Here is a 27,829-nt window from a genome sequence, read left to right as displayed (position 1 = left end):
ATTAAATTCCAGTACTTTTCTTTTCAGTGACTATCTGGGATGGAAAAAGCAGCTCACTAACTGTATGCATTTGTCACTAGGTGCTTTTGTCTGAGCACAATTCTTGACACATTTTTGTCCAGTACATGTTTGTTGGTGCACTCATCACACTGATTTTTCATTTTGTTTATAGTGTTATGGCTTCATAGGCAGTGCTTTTGCTCATAAATGTTTGTGGAATCTTTGAGCTAAAGAATACACGCATTTATACTCTGACACTGACTGACTATTCAGTATTAATAAAATGCTCAGATGTTTTTGCTTGCCTGTAGACTTTAAAATTGAAAGTACACTCTGTCCCACCATTTATTGCTTTTCTCTTTCAGATTTTGTCATGGTCTCCTGCTTCCCTAATGCAATTATTGCAAGTGTGCCCGAGTGTCCGTATGGTTGGGAAATCACCCAGCTATCCCTTGGTGGAGTTTGCTACAGTGGATCCAACAGTATGGGCTTTTATCGATTTGCGATTCCAGACTTGACACCCAAAAACAACTCCTACTGCAGCACTCATTCGGAGGTATAAGCTGATGATCACACTTTTAAATTTATACTGCAACTACAACACTTTATTATACTCCTAACATTGGTGGAAGCCATTGATGAGTTGGGCTCTTCCAGTCTAGTGAGATGTATTTGAATTAAACCAGCCCAAAGTCATAGTCCAGTAGTGGGTTATTTTACTTTGTGTTGAGTATTGAGTTTCACCTGTTTTGAATGCGCTATGTTGTTCATTTTTAACATTTTCTTGAGTAACTAATAAGCTATTATGTTTGTTCGGCTGCTGAAATCATTTTTAATGTTAGTTTTTACCTTTAGTTTTATTTTCATAAAGATAAAAAAGTTGTGTCCTTTTTCTGATGCCATTTTGTTCATGACAAGTGCCACCATTTTGTACCATGGTGTGGTGTGAAGTGGAATGGAATGGAAGAGTGTGGTGTGTAATATTTTTCTTACGTTCTTATGTTTTCATCTTTCAAGTAAACGAGGGCTGTGAAGTGATATTTCAGAGACTGAATGAGGAACGATCAATGACCGGAGGTTCCTTTTTCTTTTTTTTTTTAACCGATTTCCCATGTGACTCTAGGGGACATCTTCTGTACATGTATGGGTTGTAAGCATGTGCCTCTGCTATAGGACCTGGGGAATATTTGACACGTTTCGATTATGTTTTTAGATGCCCTTTTCTTTTCAGCTGTATGTAAAATAAAAAATCAACCACTACTTTGGATAGCGTGCTACCTTTGTAAGCATTGATAAAGATTTCATTGAAGTTTGCAGTACGCTGACTGAGCAAAACAGAAAAATACAAAGGGTTGCCATCAGTTTTTCCACTCATAAGCCATTAACCATTTGCGTCTGACTAATGATTGGAAAAAAGTGCAGAAAATAATCTGAGTTTTCAAAAATAAAGATTACTTATTCTGGTTGGTTACTGACAACTTATTTTATATGTAGTTTTCCCTATTAACACTTTAAAAATAATGGTTTCATATTTGTACTGTGGAAACTCTGCCACGTGAAGTGACTTGTGCAGAGTCACTAGCAATGATTGGTTATTAATGATAGGTTACTAGCAACGATTGAAGCAAAATCTGTGGATTACAGTGAAGTATCTGCTAAACCCCACTGTGATATGACCTACTGGTCATCTTCAGAGGTCTGGACATAAATACAAGTTCTCTGGCTTCTCAACCCCTTTAGGCTGCTTTGGCCAAGTTTTACTGTGTACAAAAGAGATTTGGCAGTGTAGTAGTATGTTATGGATAATATAACATTTAAAAAGAAAATGGTACTATTACAGTATCTATGTTCAGTAACGCTGCTGAACAGCAAAGAATGCAAAAGACAGTTTCAGTTGATCGCTTTATGCACAGAACTGAACAACTCAGGTAAAACATACGCAACTATTTAGGAGCCTAATGGAACTCTCACACAATACATCACAGGAACAATATGATCTAAAATAGTAATTAGAGGGAATCTATGTGGAAGTTTTTTTCAACCAAACATCACAGCTCTAGAACTACTTTAAGCAATACAGTACATACTGTTTTATAAGCAATCTTTATCATAATTTAGTTGTGTTTTTGTGTTTCCATATGTTGAGATGTTTTCACATTTTACCTTAAAAAAATGATGTTATCCATTTTATGTGACAGAATGAAAATTCTACATTCCAGAACAAATAAATATGCCTATAATTTTACAATTATTGTTTTTGCCTTCCAGTTTCTTGGGGGTAAGGATCCTAAGTATGTTTTCTATAACTCAATAGTTTCCAATGATACTTTGCTAACAATACGGAACCAGCCTGTGAACTATTCTTTTAGCTGCATTTACAAAGCATCTTATCTTGTAAGCAACGCAGTCTTCAGCCAAAGGTAAGACGGCTCTGTACCTGTACAGTATGTGAACCTAATCTTCAAAGCGCATGTATTTTAACGCTGTCTTTCAGTGTTTATACTAAATCTTTTGCCTTTTCTAGAGTGGCAACAATCTACGTCAACAACGGAAGCGTAGGTTCTTTCAGATCTCAGTTGTCGATGAATGTTTTTACTGTAAGTATGTAGTTGCTTTACTCTTGATACCTCCTGAGCAATCTGAAACATGAATATGTCTGTGCAGTGTAGGAAATGAGGCCCAAGTGTTACTACTAAAGAAATAAAGTGCAGGTGAGGTCACTAAGTAAATTCCCCACAGAGAAAAATGTGACTCCAAACCAAAGTTTCACTGGCTAAGCCCAGCTTGACCAGCAAATTTTAATATTTGTGCCAAATCTCAAAAATGCCTCCTTGGAACAGTTATTAGCACCATTGCCTCCTGGGTTTGAATCTCACACCATGTTGTTATTTGCGTGGAAGATCATGCCTGTGCTGATTTTGTGCCTGGAATTTTGGTTCTCCTCCCCATCCTGAAGATTCATAACTTGATTACTGAAGAAGACCATTAAACACAATCCATGGCAACCCACTGCCTGCCAATCATAATAGACCCTGTTACAAAAATAAAATGACAAATATTGTATACAGAAGAACACTTGTAGTTACATGGTGCTTCTGAAACACCCGATAAGCCAAAGGCACTCCAACAGATGCTCATTGTCTTATGAAATTTTTCGGGCAAAGCCAAGTAATACAGCTAGTTAAGCTATAAGACACAATATCCTACTCTGTGCTTAGCAGATAATAATAATAATAATCTTTTACATTTATATAATGATTTCCTCAATACTCAAAGCACTCAGATACTGTAAGTTTGAACAGTTGAACACAAAAAAGCTTCTACTTCCACAGAAGCGTAACTATGTAAAATATCCAGTGACAAGAGAGAACACTGGAGGTGGAGGACATATGATGGAGCAACAACAGTTGAGAAATGAAGTGGAAGTGTCACTTGAGCCCGACAGTCCTTTAGGATTAACATGATGCTGTCTCAGAGTACTAATTTTCCTTCACATAGAATATCACAGACATGTAGAATAAAAGGCCAAGTAATGTGATGGACAGAAGTTACTGTGGGGACCTCCAAAACCTGACTTGATGTTATTTTGGGGAAATTACATGCATTGGATTGATAGGCTTGTTGGGCTGAATGACCTGTTCATGTTCTACTTTGCTCACTACATCAGTACTAAACGGATCTGCAGTTCTTAATTGGTCCCATCTGAATGTGTGTGAGTGGGTCCTAAGATGGACATTTGTCTTATTCTGGGTTGGCTCCTGCCTACTGCTCATGATAGACTCCAGCCCTGCCATAACTTTGATCTAGATTAGATTTGAGACTATAGTGGCAGTTCTAGACTCTTATAAATATATATATGTTTTCTTTTTCTACAAAAGAATTCCAAGTTTCTATATGCCAAGGATTCACCGTATACAATTGATATATCAGAAATTGGTTCAGAGGTGTTCATTGGGATTGAGGCCAAGGGATTAAGCAGCAGGTACATTCTTTGTGTTCCCTTATTATATTGACAGCAGTATTGATAAAAATTATTTATGTTGCAACAGTATGGATGCATTATTTACAGTATTTTGTGCATTCTCTGGGAATTTGTATACTATTCTTATGTTCCATTCATTTTGTAATCTAATGCACATTGTTACCTGCCAGATATTTGCTAACACCTATAAATATTACAAATTTATATTTCTTGCAGATTTAAAGTTGTCATTAAAAATTGCTGGGGAACTCCTTCTCCACAACCTGCAGACAAAAAACGGTGGAGCCTTATCATTAACAGGTACCTTTTCTGATTTTCTCAATGGGAGAAAGAATCTGATGGACAGCATACCCCATCCAATAAATGTTTTGTGAATGTGACCTTAATGTATTGTCTATGTGGTTAACCACCAGAGTTATAGATACTGCTGTGTAAAGCATACTGTAGAATCAAAGATCATGGACCCATTGGTATTTACAATCTTTCATTGACATTTTTTCTGTTGTTTAATTGCAGTGTTATGTTAGCTCAATTTAAATTTTTCTAACTTGGTATCTACTGGAAAATAAGTTAGAAGATGAAATTAATTCATATTGTTTTAATAGATAGGTAACCCAGGAGTTAGCACTACTGTCTCATGAAGCCAGCATATTGGGTTTAATTGTTCTGTCTGCATCTTCATGGGTTTTCCAATCTTCCTCCCAAATTTAAAGATAGATATGGCTTAAGTTAACAGTTTGTTATAAATTGGAAATGTTTCCATGAGTTGGCCCCACGCACAATTGCCACCCTGATAAGGGTTACTTCCTAGTTTAAGAACTGGTGCTGCTAAAATAGGCTCCAATTCCCTTGACTCTGCACTGAATTAAGTGGTTCTGACGATTTTATGTTTTAGCGTATTTCTTGATAGTATTTCTTGCATGTAATAGAAGACAATACAAGTTACATGGCACGAGATTGAAGAAATAACCAAACAACCATGACTCAAAGTGCAAGACGTTAAGCAGAAGTCGAGGGCAAAACGAGAGCCAGTAACAAAAAAACAATCTTTGCAGTATGGCCTACTTTGTAAATAAGCTAACGGCACTAAGAGAAACAAGATGTATATCCACCAAGGGACAGCGGATACTAAAGGCATTACTGCAAATTAATACGATAATTTCTGTGACATCACAAACATAATGAATGAAGATGCCTAAACAAAAAAAATCAAAACAGCAGCAAAGTTAAACTTTTTCAAATTCAGTTTAAATAAAAAATAAACTTTAGATAAAAACAACTTGTGTACTTGTGTGTGTGTGTGTAGTAATGTTATTTACATTTTTTAGTTCCCGCCTTTTGACTTCTGTTTCTTACTTCAATTAAGTAAAAGGTATCCTTGACTTTTGGTTTCAACCTTCTGGCTTGTTTAATGTTTACTCCGCCAGTCATTTTGATTAAATTTGTTTGCTGTTTCTAATGCTATTAACAACATTGACCAATGTTTCAACTGCAGAAGTCTTTCATCTGTGTAACGTTCATAAAAAATACAACGTGGCATGACTTTTGCTTGCAAAATGTGTATTTGTGTATCATGTGATTTGTCTGCTTGAGACAGGTATATCCCTATGCAGCATTCTCCATAAATATCTTAATGTAACATATTAGTGTTCAACCAAAACTGGAGCATTAATTGGACCACCTGATTTCCAGGAGGTGGATATTGAACCAGTGTTACGGCCTACCCAAAGAATCTAGGGATATAGATATAGGCCGCACACTAATGAGAGAGAGAGAGAAACAAAACACAAACAAAAACCTAAATAAAAACAAGTTCAATTTATTAGAAAAAAAACAACACACAATATATATGGAGGAAACTACACAAAACAAGCAAGGCAGGAAAATCCACACAAACTTAGCTGTCTAACTTCACAAAGTCTACAGCAAACATACAAATTTACCTTTATTATGTAGATAGCTAGCTAACAAGGATTTCTTAAATAAACACCCGAAGCCAGACTATCTAACCCTATCTCACCATACCTTACTCAATTCTCTCATTCTCTCTCTCTCTCTCTCTCTCTCTCTCTCTCTCTCTCTCTCTTTCTCTCTCTCTCTCTCTCTCTCTCTCTCTCTCTCTCTCTCTTTCTCTCTCTCTCTCCCCCCCTCTCCCCTCTCCCTCTCCCTCTCTCTCTCTCTCTCCCTCTCCCTCTCCCTCCAAAGAAGTTCAATTTTTAAACCTACACCCCACCCATACCCAGGTGAGTTAATCAATAAGCAAGTTAAATGGGTAATTAGGGCAAAACCCAATTAACTCTTTGAGGGCTGAATATTTTTTCCAAAAAACATAGTTTCTGAAAAGCAATGGTTTCACAGAGAAATCAACATAAAACATCCCTTGCTGCGTGCTGTGGCTGCCAGTTTGCCAAGAATGTGCAGCAGGCTGTCTTTGCGTGGTTGGGACAAAGTTGCAGTGCATTGCAATCTGGTTTCTACCACTTATCACTGTTAAGTGGCAGTCCTACAGCAATGAGCTGGGGACCAATCAGCTGAAGCTAGAACCTCACATTCGTTTTCAATCACTTGTATCAAAATCTGAGCCCGACAAGTCATAGTCCAATTCAGAGATAATAGGCAAAACATCATCGATTGAGTATTGTGCTTTATGCATTCGCTTTGATCTCTCGCCAGATGTCAGTGCCATTTTTACCATTGTTTGCACCATGCTACTCACGCGCTCGCAGGAAATCTCAGTCATACTAATGAATCTAACTTTTCTTCTATCAACAAGAGTCCAACTAAAACATAACGGTTGGTTTTGTCACAATTTACAGTCGATTACCATCGTCAACTCTTCCTTTTGACAAAAGTCGACATCAGCCCTGAAAGAGTTAAGGTAAACCCTTAAATAAGAATATAAAATAAAAAGCTAGAGTAGGTCGTAGCATACCCCCACCCATAAAAAAAAAAAAAAAACATTTCCCTTTTTTTTTTCCCCCTTTTCTTTTCAATCATCAGTCCTATACATTAATATGAGAAAGAGCATCAGCAATTATATTTTCTTTACCCTTTTTATGCTTAATAATTAGGTTATAATTTTGAGCAATCAAAGACCAACGCATTAATCTCTGATTAGAATTGAACATACCATTTAAAAAGGTAATAGGATTATGATCTGTAAAAACCAGTAGAGGGAGTACAGAGGAACCCACATAAACTTCAAAATGCTGCAAGGCCAACAACAAGGCCAAAGTCTTTCTCCATAGTTGAATACTGCCGTTGGTGTTTGTTGAACTTTTTAGAAAAACAGCATATAGGATGTTCCACTCCATTCTCATCTTCCTGTAGAAGAACAGCTCCAGCTCCACAAGCGCTTGCATCTATATCCAGTTTAAATGGCAGCATAAAGTTAGGAGCAGCCAAAACCGGAGCAATCATTAACAAAGCTTTTACATTTTCAAAAGCATTTTGACAATCATCACTCCATTCAAAAGTCCTTTTTACACTCAATAAATCAGTCAATGGTGTCACCACAGTAGAAAAGTTTTACAAAAACTGCGATAGTATCCAACCATACCCAGGAAACACCTCAGTTCTTTCTTTGATTTAGGCACTGGAAACTCTTTGATAGCAGTAATCTTGGCATCAATAGGTCGTACCTTTCCATGGCCCACCTGTTTTCCAAGATACGTAACCATCGCTTGTCCAAATTCACATTTAGCCAAGTTCAAGGTGAGGTTAGCTTTTACCAGACAATCAAAAACGGCATTAATTGCCTGAAGATGTTCGGTCCAGCTTGTGGAATAAACCACTAGATCGTCCAAATAAGCCTCACAATTTTGTAATCCTGCAAGTACAATTGTCATTAATCGTTGAAATGTGGCAGGAGCATTCCTCATTCCAAATGCCATCACTTTATATTGAAGAAAACAATCTGGTGTAACAAATGCAGAAATTTCAGAAGCACGTGGAGTCAGAGGCACCTGCCAATATCCTTTTAACAAATCAAATTTACTCACATAGCAAGCTGAGCCTGAGACATGCTTTAAAGGTCAGCCCCCTAGCCATCAAGCCTTAGTGTTAATCAAAATGTATACATGATGGGTAGGGATATAAACTTAAACCTAACTCCTGTGATGTTGGACTTTTTCCCAGCTGGCTTACCCTGACAACTATAGCAATTAATTTTATTCAACATTTACCTTCTGTGTGGGATTTCGGGGTGGGGTGGGGGCATAAGCCTGTAGTAGAAATGGTACCCCAGTTTAACTTAACCAACAAAAATTTTCACTTGTACACAGTCATTCATTTAAATACAATGTTTGATGCAAAATACTTGCATTTAAGTTCACAGAATCTCTGTGTTTTTTTGTTTCCCATAGTTGCTCTGCAGATAACACTGTGACCATCTTTGAAAATGGAAAAGACAGCAGATCCATGTTCAAATTTAATTCATTTCGATTTCAACTGCTGGAGAAGGTTTCGACTGTGTGGCTACACTGTGATGTTGAAATATGCGACAGTGAGAAGATGTCTTGTCTGCCAGTAAGACAGACATATAGCTTTTCTATCTAAAGGGGACACAGAAGTTACAATAAATGGATGCAGTAAAACAAAAGCAGATTTGTTTTTTATAAATTTGCAAGTGGAAAAAGTTATTAGAATTTAATAAAAACAAAGGATTTAGGAATCCCTCAGATCATAAATTTCTAAAGAGCTGTCTACATCCTTTGTAATTCTTCAGTGTTAATCTCATCTTGTGAAATCTAGTCAGTACACCCAAAGTGTGTGTTTTACTTGGCTAATTTTAATAACACTACATATGGCACCTTCTAATCATATTATAAATAAAAGGTGCCACTTCACATGAAAACAGATTGATTGATAATGTACATTTTGTAGATGTTCAACTCAAAATACTTGTAACAGAATATCTACTTTCACAAATGTGGTATCGTGGCGGTTAATGTTTAGGTATGCTGCATGTTCTCCTCATAAAGTGCATTTTGTTCAGCTATTAGAAAATAAACAGCAAGTAATTATCATACCCACACTTTTAAATGTTGGGTGTTATGGTGCCTCTTGGAATATCCTGCATTTCAGTCCCACACCTGGTTACCTTCTGTGCTGAATCTGCACTTTCTCACCCGATCTCTGCAGATTTTTTCACGGCTACTTTATTTTTTTACTCACAAATCCCAAAGACCTACTTGTCAGGCTAATTGCTGATTCCAGATTAATCCAGTGTCAGTGTGTTCATCCTGCATTGCACCCACCACTGTCAGGATAGACACTGCATTGAAATAAGCAGGTATTTATTGTTATGCTATTCAATGTTATTTTAAAATTCTGGTGGTACTGCAAAAGGTTTGCTGCACTGAACATCTATTCTAATCTCCCAGGCTCAACCCTGCACTTTAAGGAGTCAGCAGTCTGAGCCTATTGGAGGGATACTGACTGCAGAGTTCCAGCTGCAAGGTAAGCAGGCTAAATCCTGAGAGTAGCTGAGGGAAAAGGGGGCTGGTGGGGTATTTGGGGCATAAGCCCCATTGTCACACACAATGGCTGCTGCCTGAATTATAAAATCTAAAAATATTCCAGTTTATTGTCAAGTACTCATGGTACAATGAAATACGTACATTGTCTCCTGAGAATAGCGAAAATAACAAACAATAAAAGACGCCCCTATAAATATAGGGAATGAAACATATAACACGTTTCTACCTGTCCCTTTCTCTCCCTTCTGGACTTCTCCTGCCGCCTTTCCACCTCTCCTCCCGAGTGTTGCCTTCTTCCTCCTGACTCGGCTCTCTCACTCGAGAGAGGCGGTCTCTTTTATAATCACCTGGACGAGCTCCAGGTGCTTTCCGATGAACTTCCGGCAGCACTTGCTGGTGTGGCGGAAGTGCCGCATGAGCACCCGGAAGCACTCTGGGTGTCCCTGGAATTCCTTCCCCCCAGCACCTCCGGGTGTGGCAGAAGTACTGGCCTCCTGGACTCCACAACTGTCTGGGTGCCCCTGGTGGTGGCCCTCCTGTGGTCTAGGGAAGGTATTGTCCCTCTCTTGGTCCTTCCAGGCATCCTGGCTGGGCATGGGTCCTGGCCCTCTATATATATATATATATATATATATATATATATATATATATATATATATACAGTGCACCCCCAAAATTCGCGGGGGTTACGTTTCTAGAGCACCCGCGAATTGTGAAAAACCACAAATTTTGGATGTGGTTAAAAAATGCCTATTTTCATAGTTTAAACCCTATATGTCCCCAAAACACTTTTATGCATTACAACTTAATGCATTACCTAAAAATAAAGAGTGTAAAGGTAAACCTGTATACTGTACTGCTATGTCTCCCACAGTGCTAAAATGTAAAATACCAATGTTACCGTTATATGTGCTGTAATTCATGCAAGCGTATTTTTCATTGCCAGAAGCCTTAGACGGTGCAGCTCGTTTCGGCGGCATCTTGGGGCTTTAACTGTTAAACGGCCACATACTTGGGGTTAATGCATCCCTAGACGCCAAATACTTTTTTTACTGTACTTTAAGTAAACGTCACAATTAAAGAAAAAGTGAAATTTTAATGGAACACATTTTTTTTTTCATGTAAGAAGCACTACAATTACTGCAACACTGATTATTTTACACATTGCTAATGAATTGTAAAAAATATTTAAAAAACTACTGGAACAATATGTACAAAGTGCAACTGATGCCATGGATGTAAATCACTGAGCCAACTGCGCTTAAACTGGCTGCACGCAAACAGATAGAGGTAAGCGCCGATGCTTGCAGGCTAGTCTTACTGCAGCTTGGGTCACAGAATTGCACACAAACACAGGAGATTGTAGAGACCTGAACTTTATTCAAACACTTCAAACAAACATGTCTCTTTCAGAAGTAAAAGGTGCTCAGCATGCAGTTAGTTAACGATTAAACAATAGACAAACAACTTAGGAGAATGTCTGGGGGAGGAGAGAGAAAGAAAGCAATCAGCCAAAAAGGACAGGTACGATCAGGCTTTTAAGTAAGCGTAGCGCGAGAAGCGGCAATCGAGAAGACGGTGATTTATTTATTTTTATGGTGGAGATTCCAGCTTTGACCCAAACAGAGACAAAAACAAAGCAAACTGGTAGTCAAACAGCAAATAAAGAATGTAATGAAAACAAATGAAAAAAGAAAACAACGATACCACCCCTGTTCCCCTTACAGCGATTACACATTAAATACAACAAAGCACAAACAAAACACACACAGTAAATCAGGAAAAAGTTCATGAAAATGGCAACGGCTGAAATGTAATGATGAAAATAGATAGTCCATAGATCCGCACGTTGAATGGGAACGTACAGATAGTCCTACCGGTAGTTCCTGAAATGGTGAAGATGGGTGGACAGGTTCAGGAGCGCTCCTTTCTTTGCAGGATGGCCATGAATCCACTTATAGTCCTCATGTACACGGGCAGACGGCAGACAATCTAGACGCATGAAACGATCGAGGACAAAATGAATAAGTACAGGTAACACAACAGAAGGCAGACAGACAGGAACTTGGAACACAAATTACAAAAACTTTTTTTTTTTGCTTTTGGTCACCGGCCCCCTTTTTAATAGCCACGCTGACATCCTTTGACCTCAACAGCCCCAGCACCCTCAGCAGAAGACCAATCAAAGCCACTGCAGGGACTTCTGGGAGTTGCAGTTTCAAATTCTATTGGCTACTTTCACCATCCCAAGTCACTATTTTCTCTACAGCTGCTTCCTGTTCTCTCTACAGCAGGGGTAGGCAACGTCGGTCCTGGAGTGCCACAGTATGTGCAGGTTTTTGTTCCAACCCAGTTCCTTAACGAGAACTCAATTATTGCTGATGAAGCACATATTGCTTAAGTGACATTTTAATGCTTCATTTTAATGGTCTCGCTTGTTAAGGTTCTCCAACCTTAATTGCTTATTTCAATCTTAAACTGCTGCATTCAGTGTTTTAATTGCTCCTTATTAGCAATAAGATGTAAAAGACAAAGCATCCAGCAGTTCTCCAGCTAGCTTTTTTCCAATTACATCTGTGAGTGTTCATCATGCACGGTTTGATTTAATAAAACACTTAATAGAAAAATGTGACAAACTGAAAATGATCTGTTTTAGGCTTCAAATCATTTGGATGATATCCTTGGAAAGGAAAAAAATCTACGATATAAAAGCCTTACATTGCACAGACTAACAAGCCATAAAATTAAATAAGGTCTGAGATTGGCAATGATTGGTTTCTAATTAAGCAATTGGGTTGAATGAAAACCTGTACCCACTGCGGCTCACCAGGACCGACATTGCCTACCCCTGTTTTACATCTTATTGCTAATAAGGAGCAATTAAAACACTGAATGCAGCAGTTTAAGATTGAAATAAGCAATTAAGGTTGGAGAACCTTAACAAGCGAGACCACTAAAATGAAGCATTAAAATGTCACTTAAGCAATATGTGCTTCATCAGCAATAATTGAGTTCTCGTTAAGGAACTGGGTTGGAACAAAAACCTGCACATACTGTGGCACTCCAGGACCGACGTTGCCTACCCCTGCTCTACAGTACAGTATTGCCACAAAAAAAGCCATAAAAATTGCGGAGGATATTTGCGGTTTCTGCTAACAATTATTAGTTAGGTTCTAAGGAAAAATCCGCGAATGACTGAGGCCGCGAACTCTGAACAGCGATTTCGTGGGGGTCCACTGTATATACATAATTATATACATTACAATATAAGCAGTATTTGCAAAAAATATGCAGTAGTTGTTATTATTATTAGATACTTAAAAAATGAATTTACCAGTTTAATTCATAATTAAGTTAAGTATATGAAATCCAAGCTTAACTCATACTACTTTTAGTTAAGATTACAAAATGTTCCCAAACATTCAGCAGCACTATTTTTTGACCAACTGTTGAACTTTTTAAACTGGAATGTCAAAGGCCTCAATAATGATCTAAAGAGGAGAAACGTATTCGCCCACCTCACAGGCCCAAAGGCTAAGACAGCATTTTCACAGGAGAATTACTTAATAAGTAACAACCAGTTTTAATTGAAAAGAGACTGAATCAGAAAAATTTTTCCTTCTAGCTATAAAAAGAAAAACAGAGGCATGAGAAATTTAATACGCAAGTCAATCTCATTTGTAGCATTAGAAGTAGTATCTGACCCTAAAGGGTGTTGTGTCACAGTGATGGGTAATGTATTCAATTTAAAAGTAATTTGATCAATATATATGCACTTAATGTGACTTGTAGCATTTTATCCAAAACACTTTTGCATCTGTTTCTAATATAAACACTCATAAAATTATAATGGCTGGATATTTTAATTGCATTTTAAATCCAGAACCAGATAGATTTTCAACTACTGTGATGATAACATCTAATATTGCAAAGACAATCGCACAATTTGAATCAAAATTTATCAGACCCATGGAGATTCTTATATTTAAATTCAAGAGAATATTACTTCTCCTCTCCAGTACATCATAGCTACTGAAGAACTGATTGTTTCTTCATTGATAATAATTTACTACCCACTTTGATACTATTGTTATCTCTGACCACACTTCTCTTATCTTGGTGCTCGGATTATCATACACTCATCACATAACTTGGACTCTTAACCCGTGTCATTGGAAACTGCCTCTGAATCTACTGGCGTGAAAGCCAGTGGTCCTGTATCATTTCTGAGGAAAGCGACTATGCAGCACGGCTGAAAGTATTTCTTAATACTGCTTGCCTTTCTAAGCATTTCTTGTGTATTGTTAAAATATTCCTCAGATTATTCACTAGGTGGTATTGTTGTTCCACTCATATTATTTTAAAGCTAAGCCTTGTTTTATCTGAATGCTATCTTCTGGATCTGGTTATACATTTGAAAGGAATGAGTGTATTATTATTTTACATTTTTTTAGCACCAACACTGAGCACAGCCAGCAGCAATTGCTTATATTTAATAGATAACTTTTTGCTAAGAGGCGGACCCTAAAATAAGGCTTGAATGTAATATATGTGCATTTCTTGTAATTTTATTGTACTGTTTTTTAATTTTATCTACTATTATCACTCCTCAGTTTTCAATATTAAACATTTTTTACTCTTTAATATTTGACAGTTTTGGGCTCGTCCAGTCATAGGATTCTTGCTGGTGAGTTATTTGGGATCTTTATTATTGCTTTCACTGCCACTGATTTGACCAAAGGTACAGTAGTTCCATTTTTTCCCCTGAAGCTTAAATACTCTTTTTATAGATCTATATCTCACAGATGAAATATCAAAGACTCTTTATAAATGTGACATGCTTCACAGTTTTATTGCAGTTCGTAACCCCCTTTGTTTTCACAATACAGAGAATCAGCCATGGGGACTGAACCAGCACCTTCATGTCTGGAGTCAAATGAGATAACACAATTCAGGTCAATTCACTTCAGTTATGTACATTACATTATACTTCATTGAGTACAGGCTCAGAGTGTTGTAAGTTTACAGGTACAATACAAATTAAAAATGTTTTAAAATGTATAATGTGCACACACAAATAAGGGTAGTTTAAACACACAGTAAACTGAATAACATAAACGTATCTTAACAATGTATGCCTATTAATATTATTGAGATATGGCCAGTGGTCAACCAAAGAGAATAAAATGAAAACTCCAATCAGCAGCATTCCTGTTGAAAATAAACCTCTGTGGGTCCATGGTCAGTTAGACAAAAATTCAAAGACAGTGTCAGACACAGGCTACATTCACACTGCTATATTTTCATTTTCTTTTAAAAGTAGTGTTTTGAAATTAAAATGATCACTGTCTACTGAAGTATTTTCGTGTCTTTTACGAAAGTATGTCCATCCACATTAAAATGACCAAAAACGCATATAATATAGCTGCTCTCCTAAACTGGGCATGTGCGCATAGGCAGAAACACTAAGAGGAACTGTCCTCTTTGAAGGGATGGCTATTCCGCCGGCCACATATTTCATCACAAAACTATAGAATTCTGTAAAATATTTACTTTAGCTGATATATACAGCGCTCAAATTCTACAAAACGCAATTTAGATGCATACAGGTAAGCAACACAACAAGCATCATGGAAAGCAACTCTTCTATGTCCATGTTGGAATATGTGTTTCTTCCATTAAGGGTGACCAATCAGGATATGAGATGTTATAATGATAAGGATCCAATCAGGGAAGGGCCATGTAATAAGCACAAACCAATCAGAGCACGATTAGAGTCTGCATTTTCAGAACTTTTCATTTTCACCGATCAATACTACAGTGCTGAGTTTTCAGAAGCTTTTTGAAAAGGCTCAGTTTTTGGGGGTTAAAAACTTTAGGTAGTGTGTCCGAAAGGTGAAAACAGAGGCTAATGTCTGCTTATTAGACAAAAACACAGTGAAATGGACATAGCCACAGTCACAGTCCTGGAGGCCTGGATGGACTGACACCCACCCCTTCTTGACACAACACTACACTACTAAAGTTCTGAATACTCCAATCATCCAAGAAAGATGGCATTTATAAAATCCTACTAGGCATATTTCAGCAGTCACTTTAGAAAGGAAAAGTACCTGAACACTGGAAAATTGTCAATGTAACTCCAGTCATCAAGAAGGGAGACATACTGAATCCTAGTAATTACAGACCAATTAGTCTTACTTCTGTGCCATGCAAAATGATGAATCTATAATAAGAAATAAATTTGAAAATTACTTAAAGTAAAACAATATTCTAAATAGAAGCCAGCATGTGTTTATGAGAGGAAGGTCCTGCAAAACCAATCTTGTAGGTGTTTTTGAGAAAGCAACCAGAATAGTCAACAAAAACAAAGCATACGGCATAATTTACGCAGACTCTAGCATAGTAGAGTGATTATTTTTATGAAAGGGACCAGGAGATCAAAACAAAGTTGGTGTACTACTTGTAGCACAGATAGAGCAATAATGGTGTAAAGGATCAGGAACAGAACAACAGAGCATGATACAGAGAAACAAAGGAAGGAGATCAAAAAGAGAGAAGCATCTAAGCTCAATACGCAAACTGAAAGACAAAAGACTTTTAAAGGTAGATAAACTTGTCATTGCCTCCTTTATAAAGCAGTCAGCCAATTACATTTCCAGAAGAAAATAAATATCATGATATAACTGTGAATGATGATGTCATGACAGTTGGACCTCTGGCATCCCATATTTGTGTGCTAGCAAACCGAACACAAGGCAGCTGCTGGCATCATAGTAGAAATAATACATAAAAAAGAAGTAAATGAAACTAATAAAATTCTATTGATATAACACACCAAAAATGCTAGATTCTGTGAAAAACTTACCCAGCCATGAGAAAAGTTCTTAAACTGAGAAATAAATTAATAAATGTACAGTTTGTTGGGAGCATGCACTGATATAGCATGTTGCTGCACCCACCACATGACATACCACCTCAGGATCTCAAATTAGGACCCGAGCGCAGCTGTGTAACCTCAGTGTGTTCACTCAGAACAGAACAGATAGAACAAGAGTTTAGATAGATAGATAGATAGATAGATAGATAGATAGATAGATAGATAGATAGATAGATAGATAGATAGATAGATAGATAGATAGATAGATAGATAGATAGATAGATAGATAGATAGATAGATAGATAGTGTGATAGATTAGAGGTCTCCGTGACCCCTTGAACCCTTGGACTCGACTCCAGACACCAGGTAAAAGTCCAATAATTATATTTATTAGGACAATACAGTGAACCAAGCACCCTCCTCCCCACAATACTCAATAATAACAATAATAATAACAATAACAATAATCCTCCACACTCCCAGACACTTTGCCACCCTTTCTCCCAGCTCAGCTCAATGTCTGGGCGTACCCATGAGTCCTTTATACCCCTTGACCCGGAAGTGGTTCCAAACCAAACCCACAAGTCCATTTCCTTCCGGGTCAGGGCAAACAGTCCTCCTCTTCATCCCGGGAGCGCGTCACTTCCTCGAGTCATGTGACTGACATGCACTCCCGGGTTATAGGGCAGGGGTAGGCAACGTCGGTCCTGGAGTGCCACAGTATGTGCAGGTTTTTGTTCCAACCCAGTTCCTTAACGAGAACTCAATTATTGCTGATGAAGCACATATTGCTTAAGTGACATTTTAATGCTTCATTTTAGTGGTCTCGCTTGTTAAGGTTCTCCAACCTTAATTGCTTATTTCAATCTTAAACTGCTGCATTCAGTGTTTTAATTGCTCCTTATTAGCAATAAGATGTAAAAGACAAAAGCAACCAGCAGTTCTCCAGCTAGCTTTTTTCCAATTACATCTGTGTGTGTTCATCATGCACGGTTTGATTTAATAAAACACTTAATAGAAAAATGTGACAGACTGAAAATGATCTGTTTTAGGCTTCAAATCATTTGGATGATATCCTTGAAAAGGAAAAAAATCTACGATATAAAAGCCTTACATTGCACAGACTAACAAGCCATAAAATTAAATAAGGTCTGAGATTGGCAATGATTGGTTTCTAATTAAGCAATTGGGTTGAATGAAAACCTGTAGCCACTGCGGCTCACCAGGACCGACATTGCCTACCCCTGTTTTACATCTTATTGCTAATAAGGAGCAATTAAAACACTGAATGCAGCAGTTTAAGATTGAAATAAGCAATTAAGGTTGGAGAACCTTAACAAGCGAGACCACTAAAATGAAGCATCAAAATGTCACTTAAGCAATATGTGCTTCATCAGCAATAATTGAGTTCTCATTAAGGAACTGGGTTGGAACAAAAACCTGCACATACTGTGGCACTCCAGGACCGACGTTGCCTACCCCTGTTATAGGGCATGCAAGAGTCCGGCAGTCTCCCCACAGCGACTCCTGGTGGTCCCCAAGGTATCCAGCAGGGCTGTGCATATAAACTACAAAGTCCATGAGGCCCTGCTGGAATTCGGGGAACGTCCACGCTGTTGGGAGAGCTCCATCTGGCGGCCTGGGGGTGAGGGCTGGGATATTTAGCCGGCCACACACCACAATAGATAGATAGATAGATAGATAGATAGATAGATAGATAGATAGATAGATAGATAGATAGATAGATAGATAGATAGATAGATAGATAGATAGATAGATAGATAGATAGATAGATAGATAGATAGATAGATAGATAGATAGTACTAATAACATAACTTTTATGACTTGAGTGGCCAATTTATACATCTGTAGAGATGTACTGCGTGCAAGTGCTGTTAACAGGGGATGAAAGATATTCCAGTCTTTCATCCTATGTCCACTGCCTGCACATTGATGTTGCTGGCTCCACCACACACACAGCTGACTTTGGGTCCAAGGCAACACCACCTACACTCACTTCCCACAAGACTTCTGGATTTTCAGTGGCAGCCACATACCCACGCCAATCAATTTAACAGAGAAGGTGGTCTTATACAGTAAGTGTTACTTTTTCAGTGCTTGATCTTCTTTCTCTCTCTCACTCACACACTCACCCCTTTATGGCTGCTTTTTTCTGGATGGCTCTGTGCTTCTGACAGGGTCTCTCTCTCTCCCAGTTCTGTTTGGCCCCATCAGAATTTTTATGCCAAAAATATAAATGCTGGCAAGAATTAAAAGGAAAGGATGCGACTCCCTTTCCAACTTCTTATACTGCTGATGTGTCCTTCCATGTGTCTGAGTTGAATAGCCAGTTCATATTTTCAGGCGCTGATACTACACCAAACACCCGTTCAATACTTCCTGCTGAAAAGAGATATTTAAATTTGAAGTTGTTATTGTTGGAATATGCTATCTTTTTCTTTGTATGCTTGATTGTGAAGTGAAATCCTATACATCATAATAATAAGGGAGCTCTGCTTAACTGCACTGACGATTTTCGTTTCCCTCCATTTTAGACTCTTCACCTTCCACTTTTTATGTGCTGGGAATTTATACTCTATTGGGATACATTTGGACAGCACTCTACTAACACAGATTGTTTCCAGCAGGTGCTTTATCTGTTGTTTTTCATTTTATTTCGTAGAGTTTATCTGTGTTTGTTAGATTCCACAACATTGTAAGATGCATTCTAATGACTGATAATGGGAGTGCTCAAGCCAATCCAGTGCTGTAAAGCATTAAAGTGAACCTTAAAGATTGTGTTTTAGTAAGGCTGTCTGTCACACTACCTGCCTCCTTGGTAAGCCAAGATAAAGATAATAAGAAGAAGACCATTTGCATATCTCGCCTGATGTTGAAGTAATAGAGCGAGCAGGTTTCTATGCACATAAATGCTTTGAAGCCTACAATGGGAAATGTGTATCAATAAAACATACATCCATTTAGCAGAAATAAAGAATAAGTATTTTAACCTGGGGAATGAATATTTCATTTCAATTGGAATTATGTATCCAAATGTTCCATAATGCTATATTTGTAAAGGTTCTTTATTTAACTTTATAAATGAGCCCTGAGCTCCTGGCAGTCAAGAATGTGTTTTCTTTATCTGAAAACTGTTGGTTTTATGTTTGTGCACATTTTATAAAATAAGTCAGTAATACGTCCATTACACTGTTAAGCTTATAGAATTTAAAAATATGTTTATATTTGCAAAATTCTTTAAAAGTATTAAAATATTTTTCATCAATGAGCTATTGTTCAATAGCAGATTGTAATGCTATGCTGTTTGTGTGTCTGATATATAGAGTCTGGTAAGTAAACTCACTCATTTTGAACTCCATGCCAGTGCCACTTTAGGACATCTATAAAGAAACATGTGCATGGAGACATAATAAATGTCTAATGTCACATTTTTTCAGAGATTATTTGGTAAAATATATCCAATGAATTGAGGCATCTGATTTTAAAAGCTGCTTAAGGTACCAGGAATGGCACAGGACCAGAGCTGGGTGAGAGGGTGAAAATCACATTAGGAGTGACAATCAATCTGGGCATGGCAGTGTGGCAAGAAGGGCAGTGGCAGGGTGTTGTGTGGTTAACCCCACAGAAGTGAAGAGGGCAGGATTCAAACCCTGATGTTGTTGTCGGTTCAGATCCCACTACTGCCACTGTGTGACCATGAGCAAGTCACTTGACCTGCCTGTACTCCACTTGGAAAACCAGAAGAAATGTAACCAATTGTATCATCAATGTCATAAGAAGTAGCCTTGGATAAAGGTGTCAGCCAAATAAGGAAATGAAATGAAATGAATGAGTGACTGACTGAGAAAGAGAGTTATGACAGGCATGTTTGACAAGAAGCCAAAGGACCTTCTACCTAATAGATAGCAGTGGACCAGGAAAAATTGACAAATGGCCTGTTATTTCTCTTTTAGGTAGCACTACATGGTCCATTAAGAGAAGAGCCGGGGCAGTGTTGCACATTGAAAAAGGCTTCCCCAAAACTACTTAAGAGACTATCATTTAAGAAACACATAACCTTTAAGAGTGGCCTTCAAAAGCCATGCAAGACCTCTGAGCTGCAAGATCGCCAGTGTTATAAAATGGCACAGCTGCAAAAACACTTCCAATGTTGCCCACTTGAGGGAGAAAACACCGTCAAAATACCCTGACTAGAATCCCAAAGGGCCGGGACAAATCTTGATAAAAATAAAAGGTTTACTTTCACAAAAGCCTCGGCATACACAAAAGACCCAAAGAGTCCCAATACAGTATCCAAAAAATCAAAATCAAGACAGAGCAGTGGTTCAAAAAATCAGTTACACAGTCTCAATACACAAATCTAAAGACAAAGTCGAGAAACACAACACAGGTTCGATATCCAGGAAATCAAAAGGCAGTAGCAAAGACAGATGCTCACAAGAACTCTCCACTCCAGCACATTCAATGAACTGCCAGGAATAGTACATAGTATAAATGAACACAAACCAAACAAGAATCACAACTTTGAACACCAGCCAGGGGGAATATGTTGGCTGAATTAAGACAACCAGGGGCCACCAGAGACTGAACTAACTTCTTGTCCCCATAGCCAAAGTTTCCCATCACTAAGCCAAAGGAATTCAATATCTAAGGGAGTTTTAGAGCCACATTGTCCAGACTGAAAAAGTAACCAATTAAAAATTTTTACGAGTAATGGTTAAGATAAAGGACATGGTCAAAAAACAAATAACAGTAGAAGTCTGAAATAAAGTGTACAAAGCCAAAAATCAAAGTCCAAAGTTCTGAGCTAGTTTCTGTTGCCAGGATTCACAAAAAATAAGAATCACAAAATTGTTATTTAAAGGAACATCAGATAATCCAGGAATGCACACAGTGACCTATATACTGTATGATTGCCCCAATGACCTCACCTGTCATGGGAAGGATTGCCACAGTAATAACCAAGCAATTATCCCAAAATGTCAAGGGAAATGGCAATAAATAATTACAAACTTTTCACGGAAGTCTTTGATCGAAAAATAAGATGCACCATTACATTCCCTGTGTCTGAAGACCTCCAACTAACAGTCAAAATACATTTGATCTCAGGCAGAAGGTGCACAGAAACTGTATAAAAGATGACATTAGTAACACATAGCAGACAAGAGCACCAGAGAACAGAAGACTAAAGCCTAAAAACAATGAAGGAGGAGAAAATGTCAGAATCAAGTAAGAGTGATCTGAAACCTGGACCATGAAAGTGCTATGATATAGTGCGTTTGAGGAATGTTATGATAGCTTTTTTTTTTGTCTGGTTTGTGATATTTTTTGTATTAGTTTTGAAATTTGGAGAACAAATTTTTGCTTCCATTTCCTAAATTCAATATTTTATCGGGATTGTTATTTATTTTCACAATACAATTGGGATTATTGCGATGCCACCTTGTTTTCTTTAATAATTCTTTGCATTTATATAGCGCTTTTCTCACTACTCAAAGCGCTCAGCAATTGCAGGTTAAGGACCTTGCTGAAGGGCCCAACAGAGCAGAGTCCCTATTGGCATTTACGGGATTCGAACCGGCAACCTTCCGATTGCCAGTGCAGATCCCTAGCCTCAGAGCCACCACTCAGTTTTCTACTCCTATTGCCATGACAAAGTGACGGGTTGCTGGGGGTGCATTTCTAGAGGTCGTGTCTTGTGACATAATCGGCCCAACTCCTTATAAACCAGCACCCTGCACTGCCACGCTGTCCACAGTTATGGATATTCTAGCTAAATGCTTGCAATTAAACTTGACTTTCTGGTTATGAGCACTTTTACTCTGAATTAAGACTCTGAACTCAATATTTTTGTTTTGGCTTTGATGCTCGATAGTATGTTTCTATGGTAACAACTCCCACCTTGTACATTGACTTTGTTATTCATCGCCTGATCAGTTGTTTCTCCTAGTTGCAGTGTTAAGAATTGCCACATCTTGTTAGAAACTTGAGTTGCTTTAGATACATTTTCTCCATTCAACAGTTATAGATATTTTGAAAGCTTAAGCTTCAAGGAATATGAGCATATATGTTTTTGGTATACATAATTTAGATTAAGAAAAAAAAACATTTTTATTATGTAAGTCAACAACCAGAGCAAATCTTTAAAAGCAGCCAGCAAGGAAGAGTATCCTTTTCCCCGATATAGAAGCTTATTCTGAAATGTTGTTGATTAGATCCTACCATATTTTTAAAAAGGTTTTAAACAGATCTTTTTTAGAATTTGATTTTTTTCCAGTTTCAATGAGTATATAACATCAGCTACCCACTGAGTTAAAAGTGGTAGGGTGGGATCCTTCCAGGTTTGCAAGATAAATCTACTTGCTAGTAGTATGGTAAAGGATGTTGATGGAGAAGTTTAGAGAAGGCCAGAAGGAGTTGCATTGCATCTTTGTGGACCTGGAGAAAGCATATGACAGGGTGCCTTGAGAGGAGCTGTGGATAAGGAAGTCGGGAGTGGCAGAGAAGTACGTAAGAGATGTACAGGATGTGTACGAGGGAAGTGTGACAGTGGTGAGGTCTGCAGTAGGAGTGACGGATGCATTCAGGGTGGAGGTGGGATTACATCAGGGATCGGCTCTGAGCCCTTTCTTATTTGCAATGGTGATGGACTGGTTGACAGACAAGATTAGGCAGGAGTCCTCGTGGACTATGATGTTTGCTGATGACATTGTGATCTGTAGCGATAGTAGGGAGCAGGTTGAGTAGACCCTGGAGAGGTGGAAATATGCTCTAGAGAGGAGAGGAATGAAGGTCATTAGGAACAAGACAGAATACATGTGTGTAAATGAGAAGGAGGTCAGCGGAATGGTGAGGATGCAGGGAGTAGAGTTGGCGAAGGTGGATGAGTTTAAATACTTGGGATCAACAGTACAGAGTATTGGGGATTGTGGAGGAGAGGTGAAAAAGAGAGTGCAGGCAGGGTGGAATGGGTGGAGAAGAGTGTCAGGAGTCATTTGTGACAGACAGGTATCAGCAAACATAGATGTTAATTGCTTTGTAGAGATTGTGACACTAAGGCTGCCTGATAGGCATTTAAAAAATTTTGTCCAAAATGATGTTGATTTGATGCACTTCTAAAACATGTGGCCTTGTGAGACTGGAGCTTGATTGCAACATTCAAAGGTTGGATCTTGCCCTGGATAAATTTTGGACAATGTTAAATGAGATAAATGTGCTGGATAAAAGATTTTAAGTTGAATAATTGAGTGCTTTGTGCGTATGGAGTTCGAGTGTATTCTTTGCATGGCTGCCTTCCACTCGTTTTCTGAAATATTAAGTGAAAGATCCTTTCCCCATTGTACCATTGAAAGGAAGGGACTTCCTTCCAAAATGTTTTTAGAAATTCCAGAGATGCTATCAGAGTCTTCAAGACTGCTCAGTATTTATTGTAGAAAGAAAGAGGATTGGTCGACTAATTTTTATTTTGTTATGCTTTGGAATTTTGTTAGAAGGTTACTAGGATGTGCTGCAATGCCACTAAGGGCTGTCTCAAAAACCAGGGCAGCACGCAAGCTCTTTGTCCAAGATTACGGAATGAAACCTTGAACAATGTTAGTCCTGTGATCTCTGGTTAATGATTCACAGCATTTCACATCTCAATTTGATTTCCAGTTTACGTGTCTTGGCTCTTGTGATAATCTCATCATTTTGTTGACAGCTGCTGGCAGTTCTTATTTAGATTATGTTTATAGGTTAGCACTCTGGTGTTTGATAATAATGTTTCAGAACTTTTAGATATTGACTCTTGTTGCATTCTCTCAAAAACATATGCATCTTCTTTTAAACCTGCATGTGATTCCACATATTCTTCATTGCCAGCAGGTAATTCAGAGAGGTCTACTGGAACTTAAAAAAACTGATGGACCTAGTCTATGTGGTAGTCCATCTGAGCTGCCTTGGATACTCTCTTTCTGTCATTATAAACAGTAAATGGGCAAGCCACCACACCGGACAGACAGGACAGATCAATATCTGTGAAGGCCATTGAAGAGACTGAAAAGTTTTTGTTGGTCTGTTCTTTAGTTCCTTTTATCCCTACGTGATTTACTGTTACCTTATGTTCTGCAATTTACAGGGAATAGAAAGGAGAAGACTAGGAAATACAATGTAGTGAAAAAATCAAAAGCCAGGAATTAAAGAATATGTTTTGTAAGAACCTAAAAGAATTCAAGTCAGTAAAGAACAATCTAATTTGTGAATTAGAACAGGGTTTCCCAACCTTTTTTCAACCGTGGTTCCCTTTCGACCTCGTTTCCTTCCTGTGGTCCCCCCGTCTTACTGGTTGGAAGGTAGATATTTAAATGTTTTGATTGTAAATAGAACATGTTTTATTATAACACAATATAATTTACTACATTGCAATGCAAATTCTATACAATAATTTCTTAATTTATAAAATACAAAAATTTATACTTTTAAGTATTTCTTAGTCAATGTGACTGTTGTGTTTGATGACCAGAAATAAGGTTTTTTAAATCTGTTTCTGTTCCTGTGAGGGATAACCAAAGGTCACCTCTGTGCATTATGTTAAGATAATTGGTTCATTAAATAATTCACACCACTGAAACCTGATTCTGTATTACTACGACACTCGTACAAATTTTGCAAAACGAATGCGGGTAATTTTCTTACATATTTCTTTCAGTCAGATCAGTGATGGTTAATATACATGCTTTGCACGATTTGTGAAGAAATCCCCCTTTAGAATCTCGCAACAAAGATAATTGAAAGGTTATGTTCAGAGACGGGCGGCACGGTGGCGCAGTGGGTAGCGCTGCTGCCTCGCAGTTGGGAGACCTGGGGACCTGGGTTCGCTTCCCGGGCCCTCCCTGCGTGGAGTTTGCATGTTCTCCCCGTGTCTGTGTGGGTTTCCTCCGGGCGATCCGGTTTCCTCCCACAGTCCAAAGACATGCTGGTTAGGTGGATTGGTGATTCTAAATTGGCCCTAGTGTGTGGGTGTGTTTGTGTGTGTCCTGTGGTGGGATGGCACCCTGCCCAGGATTGGTTCCTGCCTTGTGCCCTGTGTTGGCTGGGATTGGCTCCAGCAGACCCCCGTGACCCTGTGTTCGGATTCAGCGGGTTGGATAATGGATGGATGTTCAGAGACCTTCTTTTTTTGGTTTTAACGAAATATGCACATTTTAAAGAATTTTTTTGCATTCTTTCATATTTTGCAAAATTAGTCTATTGTAAATTTTGAACATGCAGATCGATTGGAAAAGGTGTATCACAAATTTCAAGACAAACTCTCAAATTGGAAATTAAAGTTATTAAGCAATTATTTATTATTTTTATTAAAGGAATGGCAAAAACAAGAGCTAAAATACCTGTAATATTCATATGAAGAAACAACACTAACACTGTTGCAGCCAGGCACGTTTCCCGTGCCACACAAGATACTGAAATCGCCCCAGGGTACTGCACGGGGGTTGGAGTGAGGAAGTGGAAGGAAGATGGAAGTGGAAGCAACGTTACCGTCACAGTGCGAACTTGGCGATTCAATACACATGCGATTTCTCAGTTTTTTTATTTTTAATAAATTTGCAAAAACTTCAAGTAAACTTTTTTCACGTTGTCATTATAGGGTGTTGTGTGTAGAATTCTGAGGAAAAAAATTTATTTAATCCATTTTGGAATAAGGCTGTAACATAACAAAATATGGAAAAAGTGATGCGCTGTGAATACTTTCTTCATGCACTGTATATACAAACCTAGGTGATATTTAAAACACAGAGCAAGCTGATATACAGTCACAGTGATGATGCTGCATCTGGTGCGAGTAATGGGAACGTGTCCCCCAGCAAACAGTTTGTTGTGACTGGGCAACCAATAGTCAAAGTGGTACTGCTCACTAAAATAAAAAACTATATTGGAAAATAAACAAAACGGCATATAATTTGAACTTAAGGGCTCTGGTGATAATAATTACCCGCGAAACCAGTAGTTGGCCTTCTCTCTGCAGAACTGAAAGTTGATAGCCACACCACTGACTACACCATTGTAAAAGAGGAAACACAACAACCTTAAAGAGTTCAGGCACCCCCTGGGTGACTCTGCATAACACATTGCGGAAAATGTTTTCTAAGCTCAGAATTGAACTGGAGAAAGATGGCTGGTGTCGGGTTTATATGGCGAAAGGAAAGCAGGAAATCACGGGTCCTGGAAGGAGTAAAATGGAAGCATTCTGCAGAGGGAGGAAAAGAGAAAGTATTAGTCCACAGCACCATACCCTGGTTTGGTAGTAAATTACCATCACCGGAGCCCTAAAGCTGCCTCCCATGTGCACACACGTGACACAATGTATTTCAAGTTCCTGATTTTCAAAAAAATATAAAATAACTCAAAAAGCATAGAAGGAAAATTTATAAACTTTAGAAAAAATTGTAAAGTTACAACACCACCTATGTGTGCTTTATTTTGGTCAATAAACACATCCATTTTATATGTGCATCTCCTACATCATTTCAATTAAAGAGAGACACCAAGTGGACTCTCTCTTGTCACAGTACATTAAGAATTCTTTCCTTTCTACTTGGGTAGCACTGTAGCACAGGGGTAGTGCTGCTGCCTTACAGTAAAAAGACCAGGGTATGCGCCACGGGTCCTCCACATATCTATGTGGGTTTCAATCAGGAGCTTCGGTTTCCTCCCAGATTCCAAAGACATGCAGGCTAGGTGAATTGTTGTCCTAAATTGGCCCAAGTGTGTGATTGGTGTGTGTGTGTGTTTGCCCTGCGATGGCCTGGCACCCTATCCTGGGTTTGCTCTTACCTTGCGTCCTGTGCTAGCTGGGATAGGCTCCAGCAGATCCCTGCAACTCTGTTCAAGACTAAGTGGGTTAGAAAATGACTGACTGACTGCTTTCTACTTTCCTATTATTATTTCTGATTTGTCCCCTTCTGACCACAAAAGTGTATAAAAGCTGTAATAAGAGACAACAACAAGCATAACCATCTCCATATACTTGAATGCAAGGATTAATAATGTTCTTTACAGACTGCAGTCCAAAACAGAACTAAGTATGTTAGCAAAAAATAGTCAAGGAACAGGAAGAGGAGGGATCTTGGGGCCGGAACTGCAAATGATGCCATCAGGATGCGACTTCTTGGGAGGTGGAAATTAGGTTATAAGGAAGTGGATTCTTCTGATGGTCTGCAGAGGGAGAAAAGGGAGAAACAACAGAGGACAGCGCCAATCCCTGGGTCAGTGGAGAAACACATTTGAGCCTGTAAACCATCTCCCATGTGCACGTGTGTGACAAAGCATGACCACAAAGTCCAACACTTCACTTGAACACCTTTCCACCTTCTTCCTGTTTACCAGACCTTTGAAGACAACACCTATGTGTAAAATTCCTTTTCCTGTAATGTGACCTCTTATTGGACTCAAACAGTTTTTTGAGTTGCCGTTCCTTTGAGATCCTGT

The 27,829-nt window shown here is 38.4% G+C and overlaps 1 protein-coding gene across 1 annotated transcript; it reads left to right on the top strand.

The window, feature by feature from the left end:
• Positions 1 to 118: 118 nt before the first annotated feature.
• Positions 119 to 9,462, top strand: tectb (tectorin beta). The gene is made up of 7 exons (XM_028793445.2): positions 119 to 556; positions 2,269 to 2,420; positions 2,525 to 2,597; positions 3,879 to 3,982; positions 4,199 to 4,282; positions 8,347 to 8,509; positions 9,367 to 9,462. The coding sequence occupies exons 1-7, from the start codon at positions 284 to 286 to the stop codon at positions 9,460 to 9,462; spliced, it is 945 nt and encodes a 314-aa protein (XP_028649278.2). The 5' UTR covers positions 119 to 283.
• Positions 9,463 to 27,829: the final 18,367 nt, after the last annotated feature.

The sequence above is a fragment of the Erpetoichthys calabaricus genome, chromosome 2 (assembly GCF_900747795.2).
Source record: "Erpetoichthys calabaricus chromosome 2, fErpCal1.3, whole genome shotgun sequence".
NCBI lineage: Eukaryota > Metazoa > Chordata > Cladistia > Polypteriformes > Polypteridae > Erpetoichthys > Erpetoichthys calabaricus.
This window is presented reverse-complemented; position numbering and strand designations above follow the sequence as displayed.

Bases quoted from the DNA above. Each gene is read 5' to 3' on its own strand.
- tectb (XM_028793445.2), top strand. From the start codon at position 284: ATGCTCAGATGTTTTTGCTTGCCTGTAGACTTTAAAATTGAAAGTACA. The intron at 557-2,268 runs GTATAAGCTGAT...TTTGCCTTCCAG, and splicing joins ACTGCAGCACTCATTCGGAG to TTTCTTGGGGGTAAGGATCC. The intron at 2,598-3,878 runs GTAAGTATGTAG...TTTCTACAAAAG, and splicing joins TGTCGATGAATGTTTTTACT to AATTCCAAGTTTCTATATGC.